General features: G+C 42.6%; 1 protein-coding gene across 2 annotated transcripts in view; it reads right to left on the reverse strand.

Moving 5' to 3' along the window:
* The window catches only part of ANO6 (anoctamin 6), a 192,628-nt gene extending 169,157 nt beyond the window's left edge, over window positions 1-23,471 (reverse strand). For both annotated transcript variants that reach the window (XM_004765581.3, XM_004765580.3), the window contains exon 1: window positions 23,023-23,471. In XM_004765581.3, the coding sequence (XP_004765638.1) occupies window positions 23,023-23,095 (73 nt within the window). In that variant the 5' untranslated portion in view covers window positions 23,096-23,471. The remainder of the gene's footprint in view (window positions 1-23,022) is intronic.
* Between the last annotated feature and the right edge of the window lie 1,038 nt (window positions 23,472-24,509).

A 24,509-nucleotide genomic window follows, 5' to 3' on the forward strand; every position in this document is an offset into this window, starting at 1 on the left:
CTTACTCACAGCCCCACTTACAGCAGCCAGGGCGCCATGACTAAGTTAGTGGCCTGAAAATCAATACGGTGCTTTGATCACAATTCAGGGTCCAAGACTGAAGGTGCCCCCAGGATAGCAGCTAAAGAAACTGGACACAGAGCTCTGTTACTAAATCTGGGGACACTGGGATGCCATTATCAGGGCAAGCAGGGATGGGGGAGCACCCCCCAGGGGGAGGACTTCACACCCAGGGCAGAAGGCATTGCTGAGTAAGATGGGACCTAAGAAAGGAGTTTGGGCAACCTGGGGAGAAAAAGAAAACGATGGGCCAAATGATCAAACCTGAAACACAAACACAAGGTTAATGCTGGACTGCTGCTAAGTGCTGAAGTTTAAAATCCTTCTTGCCTGGAGCCAGAATTGGTTGCAGAGACTGCTGTGTAGCTGAGCCAGGAGATAGGAATCAAGGGCGGGTGGGGGTGGAGGTTGGGGAGTGGGGTCTGTGAAGCCTGGAATGAAAGCCTGCTTTAACCCAACCCCTGAAGATGACTAACAGTGGAAACCAGACTCAAGAAATCATGAGTCATCCTTAAGGGAAATAACGTCAGCGTCCGTCACTTCTCTGGGAACTTGGAACACTCGCGCTTGAACAAATATTTTGGAACCTAATAATGTGCACCGACGCTGAATTGCTCCTTCATTTTGGATAGATCCCCCTTACCTTTCTGTTCTCAGAGCTCTTCAGTTACCAAATGAGGCCCATAATATCTGTTTAGAATATATTTAACCCGTTAAAAAAAACTTCAATAAGAGCTGACCTTTTTGGAAAAGTAAATTTTCCTATTTGGAAAAATAAATGATTATGCTGAACTACTTGGAAGGAAAGAATCCACAAATAGTCCACTTTGGGCAGGTATCACGCTCACAAGCAAAATCGTCAGTGGGCTAACACTCAGAATGAACGGGCAGTCACGTTACGCAATCACGGCACAGCAACTGAAACCTGAATTTCTCTAAAATGAGACAGGAGTTACTTTTCCTCACACATTCCCTTCCATCTGAAGAGAACATTTGCTGATTTCCTATTACAGGCAAGGCATCGTATGAACTGTTACAGGGGTTACAAAAATAACTAAGACCAAAAAAATACTTGACATTAAAGTAAAAATAATTAAAAGGCTAAGTATGATCAGGCTGCTACCTAGGAGAGATATACTATTTCACGATTTAAATCAAAATATTTTTCCAGCTATTCTTATATACAAAATATACTGGACTGCAACTGAGACCCAAAACAATGTGGACGGATCTCCAAAAATAGGGCTGAGAAGCCAGGCACACAGAACACCACATTCTACTGGCTTCCACCTACAGGCAGCTCAAGAACAGGCCAACCAGTGTATCATGGAAGTCATTCAGCGTTCACCTGGACTGGGGGAGAAAAGCATAACTTGAAAGTGTCATGCAAGTGTCTTCTGTCTTGTTTTGGGGGATAATTATAAAATTTGTCAAAAGTTAGCAAACCGAACAGCTAACTTTGCATTTTACTGTATGTAAAACACGCTTTTTAAATGTTAAAAAAATACTGCAGGACTAAATAAACATTACTAAGAATGGAGGGTTCAGGTAAAACCATGGGGAAGGGTTATTTGTAGCATCTCTTACACTTGATCACAAAGGTCTTTATAAAGAAAATATTCCCAGTTTGAAAGGAAGGAGATGCAACAGCTAAAATAGTAAGTTTAATAATAATATAATCCCGGGACGCCTGGGTGGCTCAGTTGGTTAAGCAGCTGCCTTCGGCTCAGGTCATGATCCCAGGGTCCTGGGATCGAGTCCCGCATCGGGCTCCTTGCTTGGCAGGGAGCCTGCTTCTCCCTCTGCCTCTGTCTGCCTGTGCTCACTCTCTCTCTCATTCTGATAAATAAATAAAATCTTTAAAAAAAAAAAAATAATAATAATAATAATAATAATATAATCCCATTGCTTGCTGGATTTCAGTCAAGTATGAAAGAGCCCAACACAGAAAGGAAACGGGAATTTTTTTTTTAATATTTTTACATATTTATTTGATAGAGAGATCACAAGTCGGCAGAGAGGCAGGGGGCAGGGGGAAGCAGGCTCCCTGCTGAGCAGAGAGCCTGATGCAGAGCTCAATCCCAGGACCCTGAGATTTGTGACCTGAGCTGAAGGCAGAGGCTTATTAACCCACTGAGCCATCCAGGCGCCCCGGAAACAGGATTTTTTTAATAGTAAATGAATATAGTATACGAATAGTAAATGAAAATAGATTTTGCATCCATTTCTTCCTGCAGTAGCAACTGAAAACAGGTTTTAATTTGCATCTTCATGATGACTCCATTACCAGGGTACTTTGGCTAGTAAGGACTTCTAGAGTGTGATTCTCCAGCACTGGAGTTTCTCAAGAGGAAAGTCCTTGAGGGAGCACACCAGGGTTCCTGTGGTGTCAGTCACTTCCAGCAAGTCACATCCCTTAGCAAAGCAGGGCAGAAAGAGTGGAGAACCACTCTTCAGTTTCCTGCTGAAAACCCAAGGAACCCTTTACTAGCTCCCTGCTCCATTCAGGTCAAAAGAGGAAAAGGTGGACCACGGGGACAAGATATACCTGCTCCTTACTTCTCTCCTCCTCCTCTGTCAGCGGCGGGAAACTGCACGGAGACGGAAACTACCATCTCTGACTGACGGAAGAGAGAATATTACGCTACACTGGGCTATGAAAGAAGAATTAAGGGAGCTGGGGGCCACCTACCAGGTTCTGTGGCTTTCCAACCCAGTGCTAACAATCTGGCCAACCTACTAAGAAATAAAGAGCACAGCACCGTACAGACAGAGCTAAGGGCTCACTTTCCTGAACACAATAACAGCTGCAGAAATCCAAATAAACAAATCTTCCTCGTGGAGTGCGGGCCCAGCACAGCACAACCAGAATCATAAGTCAGAACACAACCATGGGGCTTTACGCATGAATCTAACGTACATCTTGAGCCTTCTCATAGACCTACTTTTTAAAGATGACACTCTAAGGCCGTGTTATTTTTAGAATTATGAAAATAACAGCTGCACTTGTCAGCCATCCTCCAGTGGGGGCCCGCCTCCTTGAGCTGCTGTGGAAATGCCCAAGTTCTGTTCTCATCTGTACTCTCCTGGGTCGGTCTCTTTCTTCCACAGTCTTTACATATAATTTGCTGGTAATGTTGGCATGTTTGTCTTCCCTGCTGGTCAGCCTCCTCCTTGAGGGCAGAGGCCACTGCTGCCTCATGTAGGGCTGAATTCCTAGCACAGAACACCAGGCGGACACGTAGGAGGTGCTGAATAGACATTAGGTAAATGAATGGATTTTTGCATACGCTTTCGGTTTTTACTTTATCAGTTCTTTAAGATTTTATTTATTCATGGGGTGCCTGGGTGGCTCAGTGGGTTAAGCCTCTGCCTTCTGCTCAGGTCATGATCCCAGGGTCCTGGGATGGAGCCCCATGTCGGTTGGGCTCTCTGCTCGGTAGGGAGCCTGCTTCTCCCTCTCTCTCTGCGGGCCTCTCTGCCTACTTCTGCTTACTTGTGATTTCTCTGTCAAAAAAATAAATAAAAATCTTTAAAAAAAAAAAAAGGATTTTATTTATTCATTTGAGACAGAAAGATAGAGACAGCATGAGCAGGAGGAGAGGCAGAGGGAGAAGGAGAAGCTAACTCCCTGCTGAGCCAGGAACCTGACATGGGGCTGGATCCCAGGACCTAAAGATCTTGACCTGAGCTGAAGGCAGACACTTAACCATCTTAGCCACCCAGGTGCCCCTAGGTTATCACTTATTAGAAAACAAGCTTCACTAAAGCTGGAATTCTCTCTGGTTCTCTATACTCAAAACTTAAATAGTACATGACCCAAATGAGGTCTTCAGTAAAGACTGTGAAGGACATTAATTCAGTGCTCTTGAGTTCAGTGAAATCTCTATGCACATCTTTTGAGAGAGAGAAAGAGAGAGAGAAATCCTGAGCAAGCATGGGAGCGGGAGGCTAGGGGTTCGGGAGAAGAGGCAGAGAGAGAATCCCAAGCAGGCTCCACTCTCCACATGGAGCCAGACACTGGGCTCGATCTCATCATCCTGAGATTGTTACCTGGGAAATCAAGAGTCAGATGCTTAACCAAATGAGCCACCCAGGCGTCCCTAAGCACATGTCTTTTAAAAAGAGCAACAGTTCCGATTTATGAAGGCCACTAGTAGCAAATTCCACAATCAGCTTCCAAAGGGATTTTTGTGCGTGTGCCAAATAACTTAGTCAAGACTGTGACCAAACTCTTCAAAATAAGTATCTTGGAGTATGAACAAGCCGCTAGCCACAGTTTAGGCAACTGTAATTCTCAGGAAAACCATCATTACCCCATTGCTCAAAAGCCATTTACTGTGTTGCTCACCCTTAGAGCAGATGACAAGGACTGTTAGTAATGCTCACATCTCCTCTGTGATTTGTAAGCTGCAATGTGCTTGTTATAGAAGCATGCACGCCATAGGTACTAAATGCTATTTAAACAGAGGGAGGAAATAGGAGACAGTCTGACAATCTGGACTATAGGTTGAAATCCATGGACAAGAATTGCAATTCTAAGGGCAGTAACCAAAAGATGACATTTTCACGTTTGTTGCAGAGTCACTTCTATGAACACTTAACTATAAAGCAAATCACTTTAACTCTCCTTAAGGATAAGAACAGCCTTCCTCTTTTCATTGTGCTTTGATCTACCCAGACGGAATGGGACATCTAACTTTTCTTATGGCTGATGCTACTAGAGGGGCCTAGCAGTGTTCTAAGCTCTAACAACTGGGTACAGGCAAATCAGTCTCAAACCTCAAACACACAAAATGAAACATATCATTTCATGTACCTATTTTTGCAAATTAGGTAGAGATTATTTTATTTTTATATCACTAAATTCAAAACAATTCAAGCCATAAAGGTAACGATTTCTTTGTGGGCTCTTGTCTTCAGTTTTATCATTTTGCTCTGTATCCTATTCTTGTCTTTTAACAGGTTTTATCTGACTTCAAACTTTTCAGTAATACTTAATGAAGAGAAATTTTAGCTCTGGGAGCAAATGAGACATGTCTGAATTTTTCCATTTAAAATAACGGACCAGGGCACCTGGGTGGCTCAGTGGGTTAAAGCCTCTGCCTTCGGCTCGGGTCATGATCCCAGGGTCCCGGGATCGAGCCCCACATCGGGCTCTCTGCTCAGCGGGGAGCCTGCTTCCTCCCCTCTCTCTCTGCCTACTTGTGATCTGTCAAATAAATAAATAAAATATTTTAAAAAATAAAATAAAATAACGGACCATTCAAATAATAACTAAATATTACATGTCTATTTTAAAACTGCGTATTTTAGGGGCACCTGGGTGGCTCCATTGGTTAAGCATCCAATTCTTGATTTCAGCTCAGATCATGATCTCAGTGTTATGGGATTGAGCTCCCTGTCTGCTTCTCTCTCTCTCTCTCTCTGCTCCTCCTACTCATTCATGCACACACACGCTCTCTCTCCCTGAAATAAATAAATCTTCCTAGGGCGCCTGTGCGGCTCAGTCTGTTAAGCCTCTGCCTTTGGCTCAGGTGATGATCCCAGGGTCCTGGGACAGAGCCAGTGTCAGGGTCCCTGCTCAGCAGGGCGCCTGCTTCTCAGTCTCCCTCTGTCTCTCCCCTGTTCGTTCCCTCTCTCTCAAAAAAATAAAATCTTTTAATAAAAAAGTAAATAAATAAATCTTTTTAAACAATGCATATTATGTTAAAAGTTGACTTCATTAAAATTTCACAGGATCAATATCAAGAACACTACTCCTTAGACTTAAACAGTAGATACTTTGAAAGTCTTAAATTTGCCAAATTAAGAAATGCCCTTATTTCTTTGGTGTTTTCTTTTACTGTAAAATCTAGCAAAGTATCATTTAAGTTTCATTATCAATCTTTATAGTATATTCTCTTACCTTACTAAAATTATGTATCTTTCAAAAGGATGATAGTGTTGTGAAATATATCTACTAGAAAATCTAACTTAAGTTACACCAGTCAATTATACTGTATTTTTCTATGCTTGGTTGTTCTATAAATGACTCCATTGTTTGTTGGCCTATTATGTGCCAGGAACTGTCCCTTGTACTTTTATATATTAATATTATTAAACCTTGTAACAATTCCATAAAGTATCATTACCCTTTCTATATTAGGTCTACAACATTTTTCTGATATGGAAACCAAGGCTCCAAAGTTATAAAAACCTACCCGAGGGTTGATCTATACACAAAGGCCTACCTTCCCAGTCTTTCATAGTCCTTCAATGATCAAAATCTTTCATCCATTCACTCATTCAGTAAGCATGTACTGATCGCCTACCATGTGCCCAAGCACTACGCTGCTCAAGGAGGTGACAGATCTCCTCAAGATACTCACAGTTTCATGAGAAAGACAAAGACTAACAGTGAGCTATATACATGGAAGGTATAGCCTTGGGAGAAAGGCAAAACCTCTAGTGAAAACCAGAAGAGACAAATCTGGGCTGAGATACAGGAAAAAATTGTTACCCAGAATATCAACATTAGCTTCTAATTATAGAGGGTTTTCAGTGTATCAGGTACCGCAACACTGCAAAGCAAGACTTTTTTTTTTTTTTAATGACATCACTGCTACAGTCATGCTTGAAGTAGGTTCTAATATCAGCTCTGTTTTAGAGAGGAGGGGAACAAAGCTCTGTTACTACTCAAGGTCACACAGCTAGTAAATGTGTGGGCTAGAATTTGAATCCCATCTGTCTAAAACTGAAGTGTAAGCAGTGGTAGTCTTAACCTCAGGCAATTTGTCTGAGGAGAACACTGGGACAGAGGTCAGATAAAGAACTCTGAGGAGAATGATGGGCAACTGAGGAGCCAACAGGGGATAAATAAAAAGGACCACAGGCCAATAGAGAGCCCCATTTCTTCCTGATACACTACAGGGTGCCCGTCCATATCCCCAGCCAAGGTAAGGCGAGGTTAGCTATAATAGATGGTGGAGATAATCTTTCAACACAAGGAGAAGTCATCCTTTTCTTTTAATCTCTGGTATAAATATCTCTCATCAAATTCAGATTTTCACTTGCAGATCCAAACCTCAAAAAAAAAGAGCACTTTCACCTAATCCCCAATACCTACACTCATCCAGGGCTTCAAGGGAGAGAGTGGATCGGATCCCTCAGACAGGGAGCTAAGGCCCTGGTGTCTCCTCCCCTTCAGACCCACAAGGATGTAGATGCAAGAATGGAGTTTGGGTGTGCTCCAGTAACAAGGTGGCTGGGAGGTCCTCTCTCTGAGATACAAGGTCATTCCACGGGGTGCCTCGGTGGCTCAGTGGGTTAAAGCCTCTGCCTTTAGCTCGGGTCCTAGTCCCAGGGTCCTGGGATAGAGCCCCAAGTCAGGCTCTCTGCTTGGTGGGAGCCTGCTTCCTCCTCTCTGCCTACTTGTGATCTCTGTCTGTCAGATAAATAAAATCTTAAAAAAAAAAAAAAAAAAAAAAGGTCATATCCAGTTCTGAAGATGTTTAAAGAATGAGGGGCCGAAACTGACTGCCTGTACACACAATGGTCAAGAACTAGAATGTGGGCAATGGGAAGGGTGTAAGGCCAAATGGGTTTTTCACGTCAGATCAATGATCACGCCCACCACAGACCACCTCCCTGCCCTCCCTCCAGTGAATGGCAAACATCTCTGAACGATCTTTCAATTTTCCAATTTCAGGAGTAACAGTGGAATCAGGGAGAACTCTGACCACTAAAAATTTCCTCATTGATCTTCCTCTCCCCTATTCTCCCATGATATTCAATTCTTAATAAAAACGATTTATTTCTTACTTAAATGTCTCCTTCCTCATGTCTTGTACATACAATTATCTGATGACACATGGGAGCGCACATACTTTGGCAAGAAGTGCCTGACAGCAATTGAGCAAAAGGGCTAAGCTACAGGTACTACCGATGGAAAAAACAATTTCTACCTTTACGAGCCATTTATTGGGAGCCCACAAAGTAACAGGCCTTAGGATCTTTTGCTAAGATTCCCTGAAGGAGTTTCCTCCTGAAATAGGTTTCCTGGAATTCGGAAAACATTGTCAGTCTGCTTGAAGATGGGGGAGGGGGGCACACACAATAATTATCTCTTTGCAGAAAGCACATGCTATTCTTCGACTCCTTTATCTTTAGGCACCTGTGTCTGCAGCACAGCTGCTGTCACTGTCATCCTTAACCTGACATTTAGTGGGCAGTTTCTGCACAGACGATGTGACCCGAGCAATACAAAATGCAGAGCCAGTGTGTAGGAGAGAGGACTGAGAGATCACAGAGGTGAAGAGTAGCCACTTTTTTAAAGATTTTACTTATTTATCTGACAGAGAGAGAAAAAGAGAGAGAGAAAGCACAAGTAGACAGAACAGCAGGCAGTGAGAGAAGGAGAAGCAGGCTCGCCACTGAGCAGGGAGCCTGATGCGGGGATTGATCCCAGGACTCTGGGATCATGACCTGAGCCGAAGGCAGACACTTAACCGACTAAGCCACCCAGGTGCCCCAAGAGTAACCATTTCTTAGGCTGAAATTAAAATGAGGTGAGATCTTTAAAAAAAAATGAAAAAAGTAGCATGTAAATACATGAATTCATTAAGATGGTGACATTGTAACTGCCACTTGCAGAGCATTGAGTGAAAAGCCCCACATGGCACTACACAGACACTTCGCATCTTCCTAGCAACCCTACTAGGCTGAAGAAAGCGGCTCAGAGGAGCCAAGCAACTTGCCTCAGGTAATACATTCTCAATGTCAAAGCCAACCACAAACTCGTCTTCTGACCACTGGCCATTCCACTCCCTTGGCCCTGCTCTGCATCAATACTGCCTTCCCAGCCCCTCGTCAGGGATTCACCTTCCACCCTCCCTCCTTAAAATCTCCTATTTCCCTAGGTGGCATCTCTGACCAATGAATTTACTACATGGTTTCCTTACTACTCGTCTCACTTAGAAACAATGGTGGGTTTTGCTTATTCTAATTTTTTTTTTTTTTTTTTTTTAGAAAGGGGATCTTATCTTTTACACAAACTTAGCATCCAGGGCTTGTTTATTTAATCAGTAACAGCAGAAAGAAATAAAACAATATAAAAAAATAATGTTAAGGGGTGCCTGGGTGGCTCAGTGGATTAAAGCCTCTACCTTCTGCTCAGGTCATGATCTCAGGGTCCTGGGATCGAGCCCCACATTGAGCTCTCTGCTTAGCGGGGAGCCTGCTTCCACCTCTCTCCCCCTGCCTGCCTCTTTGCCTACTTGTGAGCTCTGTCAAATAGGTAAGTAAAATCTTTAAAAACTAAAAAATAAAATAATGTTAAAAGTCTGAGTTTTATACATGAGAAGGGTATATAATGTTTGCTTACAATTTAGTGGGGAATCATTTTTCTTAAAAACTAAGCACAAATCAGAAAAAATAACAAAAACAAAATAAAGCTTAAGGCTGTGTCTAGGTGACGCTGGAGAAAGGTTTAGCCATCATTTTGTTTGTGCCAAGCTGAAAATTATCTTTCAAATATCTAGGTAGAAATCATAAAAAATTCAGTTATGTCAACACAATCTTAGTTTATGTAAAACAAGCTTTATAAACAAGCCTATAATTCGCCTAATTGCACTTTGTGAAAGAACATCTATTTGCATGACTGACCTAGGGCTGAAGTACTGCCAAAGTTAAAATTAAAATTATAAAAAAGATAATTTTAAAGATCAGTATCCTTTTTCCCCTCAATTTCAAGGATTTGTATTTTTAAATAATGTGAGAAATAGCAGAGTTTCAATATCCTAGATGAAAAGCATTAAATATAAAAGCCACATCTGGACTTCACAAAAGAATACATTTTCCTTCATTCATATTTTTAGCTACCGAATAAGTTGCTGCAGCAAGCTTTTTCAGTGAGAACTCAGACATGTAGCCGGGGCAGTGATAAATACCACAGCAGAGAAACTTGCTTATTAACCCCTCAACCTGTCTTCCATGCAAACATTCCATCTGATGTTCTGGCTGAGGAGTATCTGAATAGCTTTTTGATACATAGCCACACTATTCCATTCCTGATGTTTTCATCTAGTATTCTTTAAACTGGCTGCTTCTTGGGATGGATACTAATTAATTTTAGTTGCAGTATTCTAGAGCAAGGCAAAACCAAAGGAAATGCAATAATGGCAATGATGATAAATGACGTAAGACAATCCGTTGATTGTATTAAATTCTCACCATCTCCATCTTTATATGGGAGCTACCAGTAAGTTGAAGTACATTTCCTTGGTTGAAGTTAATTGGAAACGATGTTTTCCTGTTCTAAAACTGGTGATTTTTGCACAGACCCCACCCTGACTACATTGCACCAGAAGCAGATCAAGCTTTAATCTTACAGCGTACAAAGCTTCCATTAAAATCTAAAACAGTCCCTTAGCAAATGTTTATTGAGTATCTACTATGTGAAAAGCATTACAGTACACAGGCTGTGAAGTAAGTGCGTAGCACCTCTCCCTTTAAGACTATATAAGCTTTGGGGTGCCTGGGTGGCTCAGTGGATTAAGCCTCTGCCTTCGGCTCAGGTCATGATCTCGGGGTCCTGGGATCAAGCCCTGCATCAGGCTCTCAGTTCAGCAGGGAGACTGCTTCCCCCTCTGTCTCTGCCTGCCTCTCTGCCTACTTGTGATTGTGCTCTCTATCAAATAAATAAATAAAATCTTAAAAAAAAAAAAAAGACTTATTGAATCAGCTAGAATACAAAACACAAACTGGTAAGTATGATAACAGATGAAAACCTAAAGTATTAGCTACAGTGGAAACTTTTATTAAAATATAATCATTTTACTCTAACCTGCTATAACTACCCACTTTGAAAGTTTAAGACCATTTTTTAACCTAAAGCTAGATTATGGGATTCCTAATAATGCATTATAATCTCCCTTCAAGAATGTCAGAATTTTGCTCAGCTTCTTTATTCTCTGTCATTTGGTCTTCTATATCACTAATTCTTTCTTCTGCCTCATTTATCCTAGCAGTTAGAGCCTCCATTTTTGATTGCACCTCATTAATAGCTTTTTTGATTTCACCTTGGTTAGATTTTAGTTCTTTTATTTCTCCAGAAAGGGCTTTTATATCTCTCGAGAGGGTTTCTCTCATATCTTCCATGCCTTTTTCGAGCCCGGCTAGAACCTTGAGAATTGTCATTCTGAACTCTAGATCTGACATATTACCGATGTCTGTATTGATTAGGTCCCTAGCCTTCGGTACTGCCTCTTGTTCTTTTTTTTGTGTTGAATTTTTACGTCTTGTCATTTTGTCCAGATAAGAGTAAATGAAGGGGCAAGTAAAATACTAAAAGGGTGGCAACAACCCCAGGAAAATATGCTTTAACCAAATTAGAAGAGATCCAAAATCGTGAGTGGGGAGAAAGGGGATAAAAAGAGGTTCAAAAAGGAAGAAAGAAAAGAAAAAGAAAAAAAAAAAAAGAAAAGAAAAGAATTTTTAAAAAAAGAAAACACCTAAGAAAAATGTAAAAATATATATATATATATTAGATAAACTAGTAAAAAATCGTTAAAAAAGAAAAAGGTAACAGTTAAAAAAAAATTTTACCCAAAGGCGAGAGAAAAAAAAAAATGAAAAAGAAAAAATTAAATTAACTGCAAGACTAAAAAAATCACAGGAAAAAAGCCATGAGTTCCGTGCTTGGCTTTCTCCTCCTCTGGAATTCTGCTGCTCTCCTTGGTATTGAAACCGCACTCCTTGGTAGGTATAGAAGACCAAATGACAGAGAATAAAGAAGCTGAGCAAAAGAGGGACAAACAGCTACTGGACCACGAGGGGAGAATTCGAGAGATAAGTGACACCATAAGACGAAACAACATTAGAATAATTGGGATTCCAGAAGAAGAAGAAAGTGAGAGGGGAGCAGAAGGTATACTGGAGAGAATTATTGGGGAGAATTTCCCCAATATGGCAAAGGGAACGAGCATCAAAATTCAGGAGGTTCAGAGAATGCCCCTCAAAATCAATAAGAATAGGCCCACACCCCGTCACCTAATAGTAAAATTTACAAGTCTCAATGACAAAGAGAAAATCCTGAAAGCAGCCCGGGAAAAGAAGTCTGTAACATACAATGGTAAAAATATTAGATTGGCAGCTGACTTATCCACAGAGACCTGGCAGGCCAGAAAGAGCTGGCATGATATTTTCAGAGCACTAAACGAGAAAAACATGCAGCCAAGAATACTATATCCAGCTAGGCTATCATTGAAAATAGAAGGAGAGATTAAAAGCTTCCAGGACAAACAACAACTGAAAGAATTTGCAAATACCAAACCAGCTCTACAGGAAATATTGAAAGGGGTCCTCTAAGCAAAGAGAGAGCCTACAAGTGATAGATCAGAAAGGAACAGAGACCATATACAGTAACAGTCACCTTACAGGCAATACAATGGCACTAAATTCATATCTCTCAATAGTTACCCTGAATGTGAATGGGCTAAATGCCCCTGTCAAAAGACACAGGGTATCAGAATGGATAAAAAACCAAAACCCATCTATATGTTGCCTCCAAGAAACACATTTTAAGCCCGAAGACACCTCCAGATTTAAAGTGAGGGGGTGGAAAAGAATTTACCATGCTAATGGACATCAGAAGAAAGCAGGAGTGGCAATCCTTATATCAGATCAATTAGATTTTAAGCCAAAGACTATAATAAGAGATGAGGAAGGACACTATATCATACTCAAAGGGTCTGTCCAACAAGAAGATTTAACAATTTTAAATATCTATGCCCCCAATGTGGGAGCAGCCAACTATATAAACCAATTAATAACAAAATCAAAGAAAACACATCAACAATAATACAATAATAGTAGGGGACTTTAACACTCCCCTCACTGAAATGGACAGGTCATCCAAGCAAAAGATCAGCAAGGAAATAAAGGCCTTAAATGACACACTGGACCAGATGGACATCACAGATATATTCAGAATATTTCATCCCAAAGCAACAGAATACACATTCTTCTCTAGTGCACATGGAACATTCTCCAGAATAGATCACATCCTCGGTCCTAAATCAGGACTCAACCAGTATCAAAAGATTGGGATCATTCCCTGCATATTTTCAGACCACAATGCTCTAAAGCTAGAACTCAACCACAAAAGGAAGTTTGGAAAAGAACCCAAATACATGGAGACTAAACAGTATCCTTCTAAAGAATGAATGGGTCAACCGGGAAATTAAAGAAGAATTGAAAAAAATCATGGAAACAAATGATAATGAAAATACAACGGTTCAAAATCTGTGGGACACAACAAAGGCAGTCCTGAGAGGAAAATATATAGCGGTACAAGCCTTTCTCAAGAAACAAGAAAGGTCTCAGGTACACAACCTAACCCTACACCTAAAGGAGCTGGAGAAAGAACAAGAAAGAAACCCTAAGCCCAGCAGGAGAAGAGAAATCATAAAGATCAGAGCAGAAATCAATGAAATAGAAACCAAAAAAACAATAGAACAAATCAACGAAAGTAGGAGCTGGTTCTTTGAAAGAATTAATAAAATTGATAAACCCCTGGCCCGACTTATCAAAAAGAAAAGAGAAAGGACCCAAATAAATAAAATCATGAATGAAAGAGGAGAGATCACAACTAACACCAAAGAAATACAAACTATTATAAGAACATACTATGAGCAACTCTACGGCAATAAATTTGACAATCTGGAAGAAATGGTTGCATTCCTAGAAACATATAAACTACCACAACTGAACCAGGAAGAAATAGAAAGCCTGAACAGACCCATAACCAGTAAGGAGATTGAAACAGTCATTAAAAATCTCCAAACAAACAAAAGCCCAGGGCCAGACGGTTTCCCGGGGGAATTCTACCAAACATTTAAAGAAGAACTAATTCCTATTCTCCTGAAACTGTTCCAAAAAATAGAAATGGAAGGAAAACTTCCAAACTCATTTTATGAGGCCAGCATCACCTTGATCCCAAAACCAGACAAGGATCCCACCAAAAAAGAGAGCTATAGACCGATATCCTTGATGAACACAGATGCGAAAATACTCAACAAAATACTAGCCAATAGGATTCAACAGTACATTAAAAAGATTATTCACCACGACCAAGTGGGATTTATTCCAGGGCTGCAAGGTTGGTTCAACATCCGCAAATCAGTCAATGTGATACAACACATCAATAAAAGAAAGAACAAGAACCATATGATACTCTCAATAGATGCTGAAAAAGCATTTGACAAAGTACAACATCCCTTCCTGATCAAAACTCTTCAAAGTGTAGGGATAGAGGGCACATACCTCAATATCATCAAAGCCATCTATGAAAAACCCACCGCAAATACCATTCTCAATGGAGAAAAACTGAAAGCTTTTCCGCTAAGGTCAGGAACACGGCAGGGATGTCCATTATCACCACTGCTATTCAACATCGTACTAGAGGTCCTAGCCTCAGCAATCAGACAACAAAAGGAAATTAAAGGCATCCAAATCGGCAAAGAAGAAGTCAAATTATCACTCTTCGCAGATGATATGATACTATATGTGGAAAACCCAAAAGACTCCACTCCAAAACTGCTAGAACTTATACAGGAATTCAGTAAAGTGTCAGGATATAAAATCAATGCACAGAAATCAGTTGCATTTCTCTACACCAACAGCAAGACAGAAGAAAGAGATATTAAGGAGTCAATCCCATTTACAATTGCATCCAAAACCATAAGATACCTAGGAATAAACCTAACCAAAGAGACACAGAATCTATACTCAGAAAACTATAAAGTACTCATGAAAGAAATTGAGGAAGACACAAAGAAATGGAAAAATGTTCCATGCTCGTGGACTGGAAGAATAAATATTGTGAAAATGTCTATGCTACCTAAAGCAATCTACACATTTAATGCAATTCCTATCAAAGTACCATCCATCTTTTTCAAAGAAATGGAACAAATAATTCTAAAATTTATATGGAACCAGAAAAGACCTCGAATAGCCAAAGGGATATTGAAAAAGAAAGCCAACGTTGGTGGCATCACAATTCCGGACTTCAAGCTCTATTACAAAGCTGTCATCATCAAGACAGCATGGTACTGGCACAAAAACAGACATATAGATCAATGGAACAGAATAGAGAGCCCAGAAATAGATCCTCAAATCTATGGTCATCTAATCTTCGACAAAGCAGGAAAGAATGTCCAATGGAAAAAAGACAGCCTTTTCAATAAATGGTGCTGGGAAAATTGGACAGCCACATGCAGAAAAATGAAATTGGACCATTTCCTTACACCACACACAAAAATAGACTCAAAATGGATGAAGGACCTCAATGTACGAAAGGAATCCATCAAAATCCTTGAGGAGAACACGGGCAGCAACCTCTTCGACCTCTGCCGCAGCAACATCTTCCTAGGAACAACGCAAAAGGCAAGGGAAGCAAGGGAAAAAATGAACTACTGGGATTTCATCAAGATCAAAAGCTTTTGCACAGCAAAGGAAACAGTTAACAAAATCAAAAGACAACTGACAGAATGGGAGAAGATATTTGCAAACGACATATCAGATAAAGGACTAGTGTCCAGAATCTACAAAGAACTTAGCAAACTCAACACCCAAAGAACAAATAATCCAATCAAGAAATGGGCAGAAGACATGAACAGACATTTCTGCAAAGAAGACATCCAGATGGCCAACAGACACATGAAAAAGTGCTCCATATCACTCGGCATCAGGGAAATACAAATCAAAACCACAATGAGATATCACCTCACACCAGTCAGAATGGCTAAAATCAACAAGTCAGGAAATGACAGATGCTGGCGAGGATGCGGAGAAAGGGGAACCCTCCTACACTGTTGGTGGGAATGCAAGCTGGTGCAGCCACTCTGGAAAACAGCATGGAGGTTCCTCAAAATGTTGAAAATAGAACTGCCCTATGACCCAGCAATTGCACTATTGGGTATTTACCCTAAAGATACAAATGTAGTGATCCAAAGGGACACATGCACCCGAATGTTTTATAGCAGCAATGTCCACAATAGCCAAACTATGGAAAGAACCTAGATGTCCATCAACAGATGAATGGATCAAGAAGATGTGGTATATATACACAATGGAATACTATGCAGCCATCAAAAGAAATGAAATCTTGCCATTTGCAACAACATGGATGGAACTAGAGCGTATCATGCTTAGCGAAATAAGTCAAGCAGAGAAAGACAACTATCATATGATCTCCCTGATATGAGGAAGTGGTGATGCAACATGGAGGCTTAAGTGGGTAGAAGAAGAATAAATGAAACAAGATGGGATTGGGAGGGAGACAAACCATAAGTGACTCTTAATCTCACAAAACAAACTGAGGGTTGCCGGGGGGAGGGGGTTTGGGAGAAGGGGGTGGGATTATGGACATTGGGGAGGGTATGTGATTTGGTGTGTGCTGTGAAGTGTGTAAACCTGGTGATTCACAGACCTGTACCCCTGGGGATAAAAATATATGTTTATAAAAAATAAAAATTAAAAAAAAAAAAAAAGAAAAGAAAAAGAATGTCAGAATTTAAATAGCATCTCTGACAGAAACCTTCACAGGAGCTTTTGGTCTAAATTTACTGGTTTCTAAAAGAAAAAATAAATGTACAGTAATCAATATATGTGACTATTGCAACCACTTGAGAAAAAGAAAGGGTTGTGAGTGTGGAAGTCTTTTAGAACTGTGTGTCAGATTTAGAGAATGACTGGAATTACAAGAGGAGATGGGAAACATTTTAGAAAGCAACTCTTTGACTTGAAAGTTAAAATGCAGAAGATAAATTGTGACTGAGGGTTTGAAACTGAAAATAACAGGTTTATATTTTTTAAAAAGGGGGCAAAACGACAGTCAAAAGAGAAAGGCTTTAAGGATCGTTTGCTTTGTTTTGAACTGTCATTCTACTGGTAGAGACAATCTTCCCCTCGCCATAGCAGATAAAGACAGCATCAAAGTTCATTTCATCAAAGTACCACATTTAGGAATACTCAAGACACATCGTTGTCCTAGCCCCACCCACTTATCTATTTCTGATCCTTTCCGAGGCCATTCAGGTGTGGCATCTGAAGAGTCCTTTTGGCAAGATTACAGGCTTTCTCCTTAGTACCACGAAGGACCCTGGTACACATCTTGATTACAGCAGTAATCACAGACTAGTGCAATTATCTATTTGTGTATCTGCCTCCTTCCCAGATAGTGAGGTACAGGAGGTCAAGGACCCTGGAACCCAGCAGAGTACCTGATATGGACAATCGACAGATAATAAGGGAATCTCAAAGTGACATAGAAGAGAATTCTACGAGGGCCATAAAACCACCAAGCATAATGTTAATCAAACTGTTTTAAAACAGCAATTCACTTATTGATCTTTCAACAATGATCTGCTTGGCTTCTACCAAAGAGCAAGCACCACTGGAGGCACAAAGGGCATAGCTTCAAACACAAAGCATGCAAGACCCCTGCCTTCAGGAAACTGGTATGTCAAAGGAGGATGAGAAAGCGAACATTTTTTTTTTTTTAATTGTAGCAGTGAATGTCTACAATGTTCAGGATATTCTGCATGATCTCTAGAAGACCCAAAAGACCTAGTCCTCAGTGCCCAAGAAATTTACACTCTAGCTGTGGGGATAAAGATAATCAACAACAAAGACAAAATACAAAGTGCGTGCTAAAAAACAAAACAAAACAAAAAAGTGCATGCTAATCGTGTAGAACAGAAAAATAAGGTGTGTAACAGTTTACTGTTGGGCACTCTGGGCAATGAGGATCAGGACTAGCTTTCTAGGTTTTTGACAGGCTTGGAAGAGAGTGAGCCACTGAAATACAGAGGAGCTAAGTCTGGTATTAGCAAGGAAGGGAAATGGTCTGAGCCAAAGCAGAGGAGAAAAGTGTGAGACTTGCTGGAATAATAGAAAAGTCTCCCCTCATGCACAGCTGCCACCACTTGCCACCTGATCACTCAGCTCAGGTCCAAGAATCCAGCTGTTTGCTTGTGGCCTCAGAGAGGTCACCTCTTTCCTAAACTTTCAGACCACTGCTTTCTACGCTCATGGCCACTGCAGGCATTTCCAAACGTGACTACCAGAAAGGCTTACCTCTACCACCTCCCCTCTCCACCCCACTTTCCAACATGCTGCCAGGGAGATTTATCTTAACGCAAATTTGCTCCCGTCACTCCTTTCCTTAAAATCTTTCAGGACCTCCAAATACCAAATCCTTAAAACATGCAGAATATTCTTCATGGTGTGGCCCCTTCTTGCCTCCCTAGCCTTGTGGCTGTTCCCTTCTACCACGGGCAACTCCATGGAGCTCCTGAGTTTCCCTCTGCCCTCCCTGCCACTGCATCTGCCTGGTCCTCCAGCGCCCAGCCCAGCAATCTCTGCTGGGAAGCTGCCTCCTGCACCTCTTCCCATGGCTGTGTACGCAACTCGATAATGGCACTTACTGCAAAGGGCTGGTTCCCGGCCCCCACCTCTCCGCAGCCAAGGGGTGCATTTTACTCATTTTTAGTAAAGCCCCACACCCAATCTTGCACCTAGCACAGAAGGGTTGCTCAGTTAATATTGATCTAGGATCAGATCTTCAGGTGATTAAACAAAGTTTGTAGGGATAGAAATTGTGCAGTAAGTCTGTGTAAAAATGTGAGATTAAAAAAGGAGCCAATAAAGACACTTGAAAGATACAGCTAGACCATCAGAACTCAGAGGTAATGGGCCTCTGCTCGCAACGGCCCTCCCCTCCCCTGCCCCGACTCACAACCAATGACTCAACCATCAGCTGTGGGGATCAAAGCGTAAATTCTACCATAAACAGATTGGGAACCCAAAGCAACGAACCAAGCATCTAAACAAACCTTTTTGCCTGAACCATCTGACTTATTCCTGATAATTCCCTCCTTTTTTGATAACACTTTACCTGTCTCAGCAAAGTCTGAACCACAGAAATGCAAAATCAATCAATCAATCAATCAGCACACTATAGTACCTACATTTTGGCTATAATAGATGTTTCTATCATTTTCTACATGAACAGGGAGAAATGATGGATTTTATTTACTGATTAATGGGGCGGGGCAGGGAAGCCCATGGGAGGAGTCCTGGAGGCAGGCCAGCCAAAAACACTTTTTTTGCACACAGGCACACAAAACCTTTCTGGACACATGCTATCTACCAGCATCAGTGCAAAAGGGCTAAAAGCCACATGTTTCCTGCCTCTACTGCCCACCTGTCACACCTGCATTTGGTTGTTGGAGCTGATTTAGAAAATAAGGGGTCTTTTGCAAAAATGTTCTCATGCCAACAGGTCGCCTCATTCAGAAACCTTTGGGGACAATTTCTGGTGGCCCTGAGCAAAGTAAATAAGGAAAAGATGCTCATAATAAGATTACCATCTCTGATTCTCTGGTCAGGTTCAGGCCAAACAAGGAAGCAATCTTTACACATAAAGCAAAAGTAAGCAGAAACCCACTGGTGGGGTGGGGGAGCCCTAAAGCCCAGTCTACTACAGGGCACCCTTCCATGTATGTACATAAAATATGTATATCCTACAACCAGGGACCGCAACTAGTTTAAGAAGTTTTTCTTTCTGTGTTTTGCAAATTATCTGGTGATCGATGTTTTACCCAGGAACTACATCAAAAATAACTCTACTGTTCTGAATGACAAAGTTAATATTCACAGAGGAATTACATAGAAACCTTCGGTACCTGAGTGGATTTTAAATTATACAACTATTGGTAATGACAATCCAGTACTAGGAGAAATATGTTAGTCAACAGCTTTAACATAGCACTACATTATAAAACAAGAGGCACAGGTGAAAATTATCATCTTCGTTTCACTAGAACTTCCTCTCCCATAGTTGAAAATTATAATTATTTTGTTAAAGGCTATATACCATCAGCCTACTTCTGCTAACCTTTAAAAAGACTTACTACTTTACAATGACATAAACTTTCTATTGACCTGGTAAACATTTGTGCTTATTATAAAATCAGTGCAACCCACACTGAACTTGTATAACAACCAAAGACTGCTGAGATAATAACTCTCTGACATAAACTGTTGAGTTGACCCTTAGAGACAGTAAAGTATCAGTATCAGTAGCTTATGGAGGGAAGGGTGAAGGAGGAGATATTTAACTTTTTATTAAATACAGTTACAGTTTGACTCGATAGAAACAGCATAAATTACATCTGTAATTACAAAAAAGAACCTATTGCCACACACTTAAGATAAATTTTATGATGCCTCATCTGGTAAACATAGACTAGACCAAATTAGTTTTCTTTCTAAACTGAGATCTACTGATGACACAGCAGAACAAACAAAGCTCAGAGTCTCTAGCTTACTTTGATTTCCATTAGGGTTTTTATCCTTATTTGTTTACAATACTCAACATAAACAGTAACACCTCACCATAACAGACAAGGGAGGGGGCTGTGTTCAGTCAGTTAAGCAACTGCCTTCAGCTCAGGTCATGATCCCAGGGTCCTGGGATTGAGCCCCCCACATCCTGCTCCCTGCTCAGTAGGGAGCCTGCTTCTCCCTCTGCCCTTCTCCCTGCTCCTTCTCTCTCTCTCCCTTACTCTCTCTCTCAAATAAATAAAGCTTTTTTTTTAAAGTATATTCCTACAAAACAGACTATGCTACTTTATTATAACTTTTTAAAGTTTGCTCCTATAATTTACATTTTTATGTAATCATGATTTACCAGTAAAGCCTGCTAAATAGTAGTATTATACGTTATCTGACAGCTGAGTGACCAGGTGTAAAATGGACTAATAATGCACACAGGTCTTGAAAATCATAAAGTCTGGGTTTGAATCCTAACTAGTTATACAAAAAGCTAGGCAGATAAACCTGTGAGTTTCAGTTTTCTCTCTAACAAAAAAAAGAATACTACTGGCTCCCTCCATCTAATAAATTGTTCTCAAATGAATGAAAAGTAAAGCTAAATCATGAAGTATAAGCCCCTCTATTCAATTTGTTCCTGGTCAACAAGAAAGTTATCTAGTTCTTTGGGTGTTAATGAGCAGTGCCTATAATAACCAAGATATAAAAATAACTTAATTGTCCAAGTATAGATGAATAAAGATGTGGTGTGTGTGTGTGTGTGTGTGTGTAACCATCACCACCACCACCCAGTCCCCTCACCACTTCCTCAGCCTTGCATGTGGGCAACGGAATATTATTCAGCCTCGAGAAAGAAGGAAATCCTGCCATTTAGGACAACATGGATGGCACTTGGAAGGGCATTATGCTAAGTGAAGTCTGACAAAGATAATTACTGTATATCACTTACAGGTGAAATCTACTACTACAGATAAAGTCATTTAGAGGTGAACTCATAGAAACAGGAGAATGGGGGTGGGGGGAGTGTTGGTCAAAGGCACAAACTTCTGGGTGCTTCAGTGGGTTGAGCCTCTGCTTTCTGCTTGGGTCATGGTCTCGGGGTCCCGGGATCGAGGCCCTTATGGGCCTCTCTGCTCAGCGGGGAGCCTGCTTCCTCCTTTCTCTCTGCCTGCCTCTCTGCCTGCTTGTGATCTCTGTCGGATAAGTAAATAAAAATTTTTTTTAAAAAAAGGGCACAAACTTCCAGTTGTAAGACAAGTTCTGGGCATCTACGGTACAGCATAGTGATTATAATTAATACTGCATCCTGTACTTGAAAGTCGCCAACAGAGTGGACTTTAAATGCTCTCACCACAAGAAGGAAATGGTGATTATGTGAGATGATGGAGGTATTGGTTAAAGCTATGGTGGTAATCATTTTGCAACATCTAAGCGTATCAACTCAGCACTTTATAAACCTTAAAGTTAGAAAATGATACGGAAACTATAGCTCAATACAGCTGGGGGGGGGGGGGAATGATAAAAACCACCCCTAGCTCCTAAAATTAAGTTACTTCTAAAGTTATCAGAGAAAAATAGGTCTTGAGGACAAGAGCAGGAACTGTTAGGTTTTAAACTGATTTTGCTTGCAGGAAACAGACTCAGAGTCTCTGAGCAGACCAGCAGGGTAATTAAATTGCCAGTCTCCTGGAGGGACCCAATGTGTCATTCCCTGACAGTGATATTCTCCCTTCTCCTCCAGTAGTTTTCCCCTTCCCCACCTCCTCCTCCCTTCCCTCTTGTTTGTTTTAATGGTTGTTCTACTCTTAAACAACTCTCCCTGCTTTCCGTCTACAACTTCTAAACATTTTAAACTCTAACTGGAAATGGTAACACCCAGGCTCGGCTTCCACCCCCCACCACCACCTCCCAGTCTCGCCAAGCTCCAGGGGCCCTCTGGACTTGTAGACCTGTCCGGAGGTCCGCCGGGACTAGGGTTTACTCCTCCAATCACGGCCCCGGCGGGCTCCGCGGCTGACAAAAAGATCCCGGGCCTCCACCCGCGGCCACAAATCCGTTCCCCGGGCGCCCCACCCAGCCCCCACCCTCCCTCCCAGAGCCGATCCTTTCTTTCACTTTACAGCGGATGCAGGTGGGTCACACCCCTGTTCTCCGAACCGGGGCCGGCTCCCCGCCCGCGCCGCTCTCCGGAATCCCCACAGCAGGTTCGAGGCGGGGAGGAAGTGACCCCAAAGTTGCCGCTTCTGAGTCAAGACGTCGGCGCGCGGAGACCTCCCTGTATCTAGCATGACTGTTCCGAGGCTGCGGCTGCGGCCCGCCCGGACGCAGTTTTCGGGAGCCCGTGCGCGCCCCGCGCCTCCCCGGCCTTCCCCCGGGCGCCGGCCCGCAGGCAGCTGAGGCTCGAGGCGGCCGCACTGCGGCCCCGGGACCGCGGCGCCGTCTCCCTCCTCCCCGGCCGCCCGCGCCCGCGCCCCTCCGAGCGGCCGAGGGTTCCCGCAAGCCGCTCTCGCGGAGGGCGCGGCGCCCACGCGCAGTCCCCAACTTCTTCCGGCGTCGGCCCCCGCCGGGGAACCCCTCGCTCACCGATGTCCCCGTCGTCGTCGTCCTCCTCCTCCTGGTCCATTTCTAGCAGAACGTCCCTGGTCATCATTTGCATGGCTCCCCCGGAGGGCGGTTCCGAACTTGGCGCGAAGTTGGGGGGTCCCGGGTTCCGGAACGACGCGGCTCTGGCTGGGCCCTGCGTCCGGGCGGGGACCGCGGGCCGCGTCTGGCTCCCGGCTCAGGGGCTGCAGCGCCCGGTCCGCACTCCTGGAAGCCCCGCCGAAGCGGCCGCCGACCCGAGCCCTGCGCCCAAGACAGCCACTCGCCACCGGAGCGGGGCCGGGCCACTGAGCATGCCCAGTGAGAGAGCCGGGCTCGCTGCGGAATGATTAAACTTCCCCCAGGTTTATTAGGCTCCCAGAAGGAAGTCGGGACGCGAGCCGGAGCAGTCGGCGTTCGCGTTCTGCACGCCAGTGACCTCGGGGAAGGCGGTGGCGAGAGCACGCGGGGGCGGGAGTGGACAAGGTTCCCCAAACGTTGCCTCCAAACGAGGCAGCGCCCTGTTCTAAGGTCATATATGGACAAGTCCTGGGGCTTGCTTTTTTTTGACATGTGTTACTGCAGAGGGGGAAAAACGCCGCAACAGCTCAGGTGGAGAACCCTGAAGGCGAGCACGTTTGAACCATATGTAAAGGCTAGGTGGAGCCCATGGAGGATCTTCAAGCATCAATTACTCTGACCCCAAAGTGAGGGAACGTGTATTCTATGGGGGCAAGGGGAGAGGAGATTGCAGAGAGAAGAGGCGAAACTCGCAAATAATAAACGATACGCGAAAAAAGACAAAGAGAGGGATCTCAAGAAACGTGTTCACAAAAGGCCGCAGGATTTCCGCATAAAGGGAAGTTAGAAAGCGAGAGAAGCGCCCCCTACCCCCGCCCGCCTGAGCACACGCAGGGAGTGGTCGCGAGATGGTCATGAGTCAGCTTAGTCCTCCCTATCAAAAATGCAAAAGAAGCCAAAGAATTTCCCTATGGTTGGAAGCAAGCTCTACTATAATGCAGTGTGAAAGACTGTAACAACCAGAGGAAACAAAGTACTAAATAAAATTGGGGCAGAAAGTAAAAGAACGCGACCGAAGCGAGCAGAAGGAGAAATACAAAGAGATTTCTACTTTTAAAGACTCATGGGGGCGGGGGTGGGGTAGTTTGAACTGCAGGTTCCTGGGATTGTGTGTCTGCAGAACTGTTTTCAAAGAAGCTGCTGTTAGGTTCATTTTGATTCCTGAAAAGGGCTTAGAAGGTATATTTGAAATCCTTGTTATATTCATTGCCCTATACTTCTCATCAAAACTCTTTTTAAACAATTTTATTTATTTGACAGAGGCACAGAGGGGGAACACAAGCAGGGGGAGTGAGAGAGGGAGAGGCAGGCTTCCTGCTTAGCAGGGAGCCCCATGCAAGGCTGGATCCGGGGACCCTAGGATCATGACCTGACCCCAAAGCAGACGCTTAACGACTGAGACACCAGGC

The sequence above is a fragment of the Mustela putorius genome, unplaced genomic scaffold (assembly GCF_011764305.1).
Source record: "Mustela putorius furo isolate JIRA1106 unplaced genomic scaffold, ASM1176430v1.1 tig00537227_pilon_pilon_pilon, whole genome shotgun sequence".
NCBI lineage: Eukaryota > Metazoa > Chordata > Mammalia > Carnivora > Mustelidae > Mustela > Mustela putorius.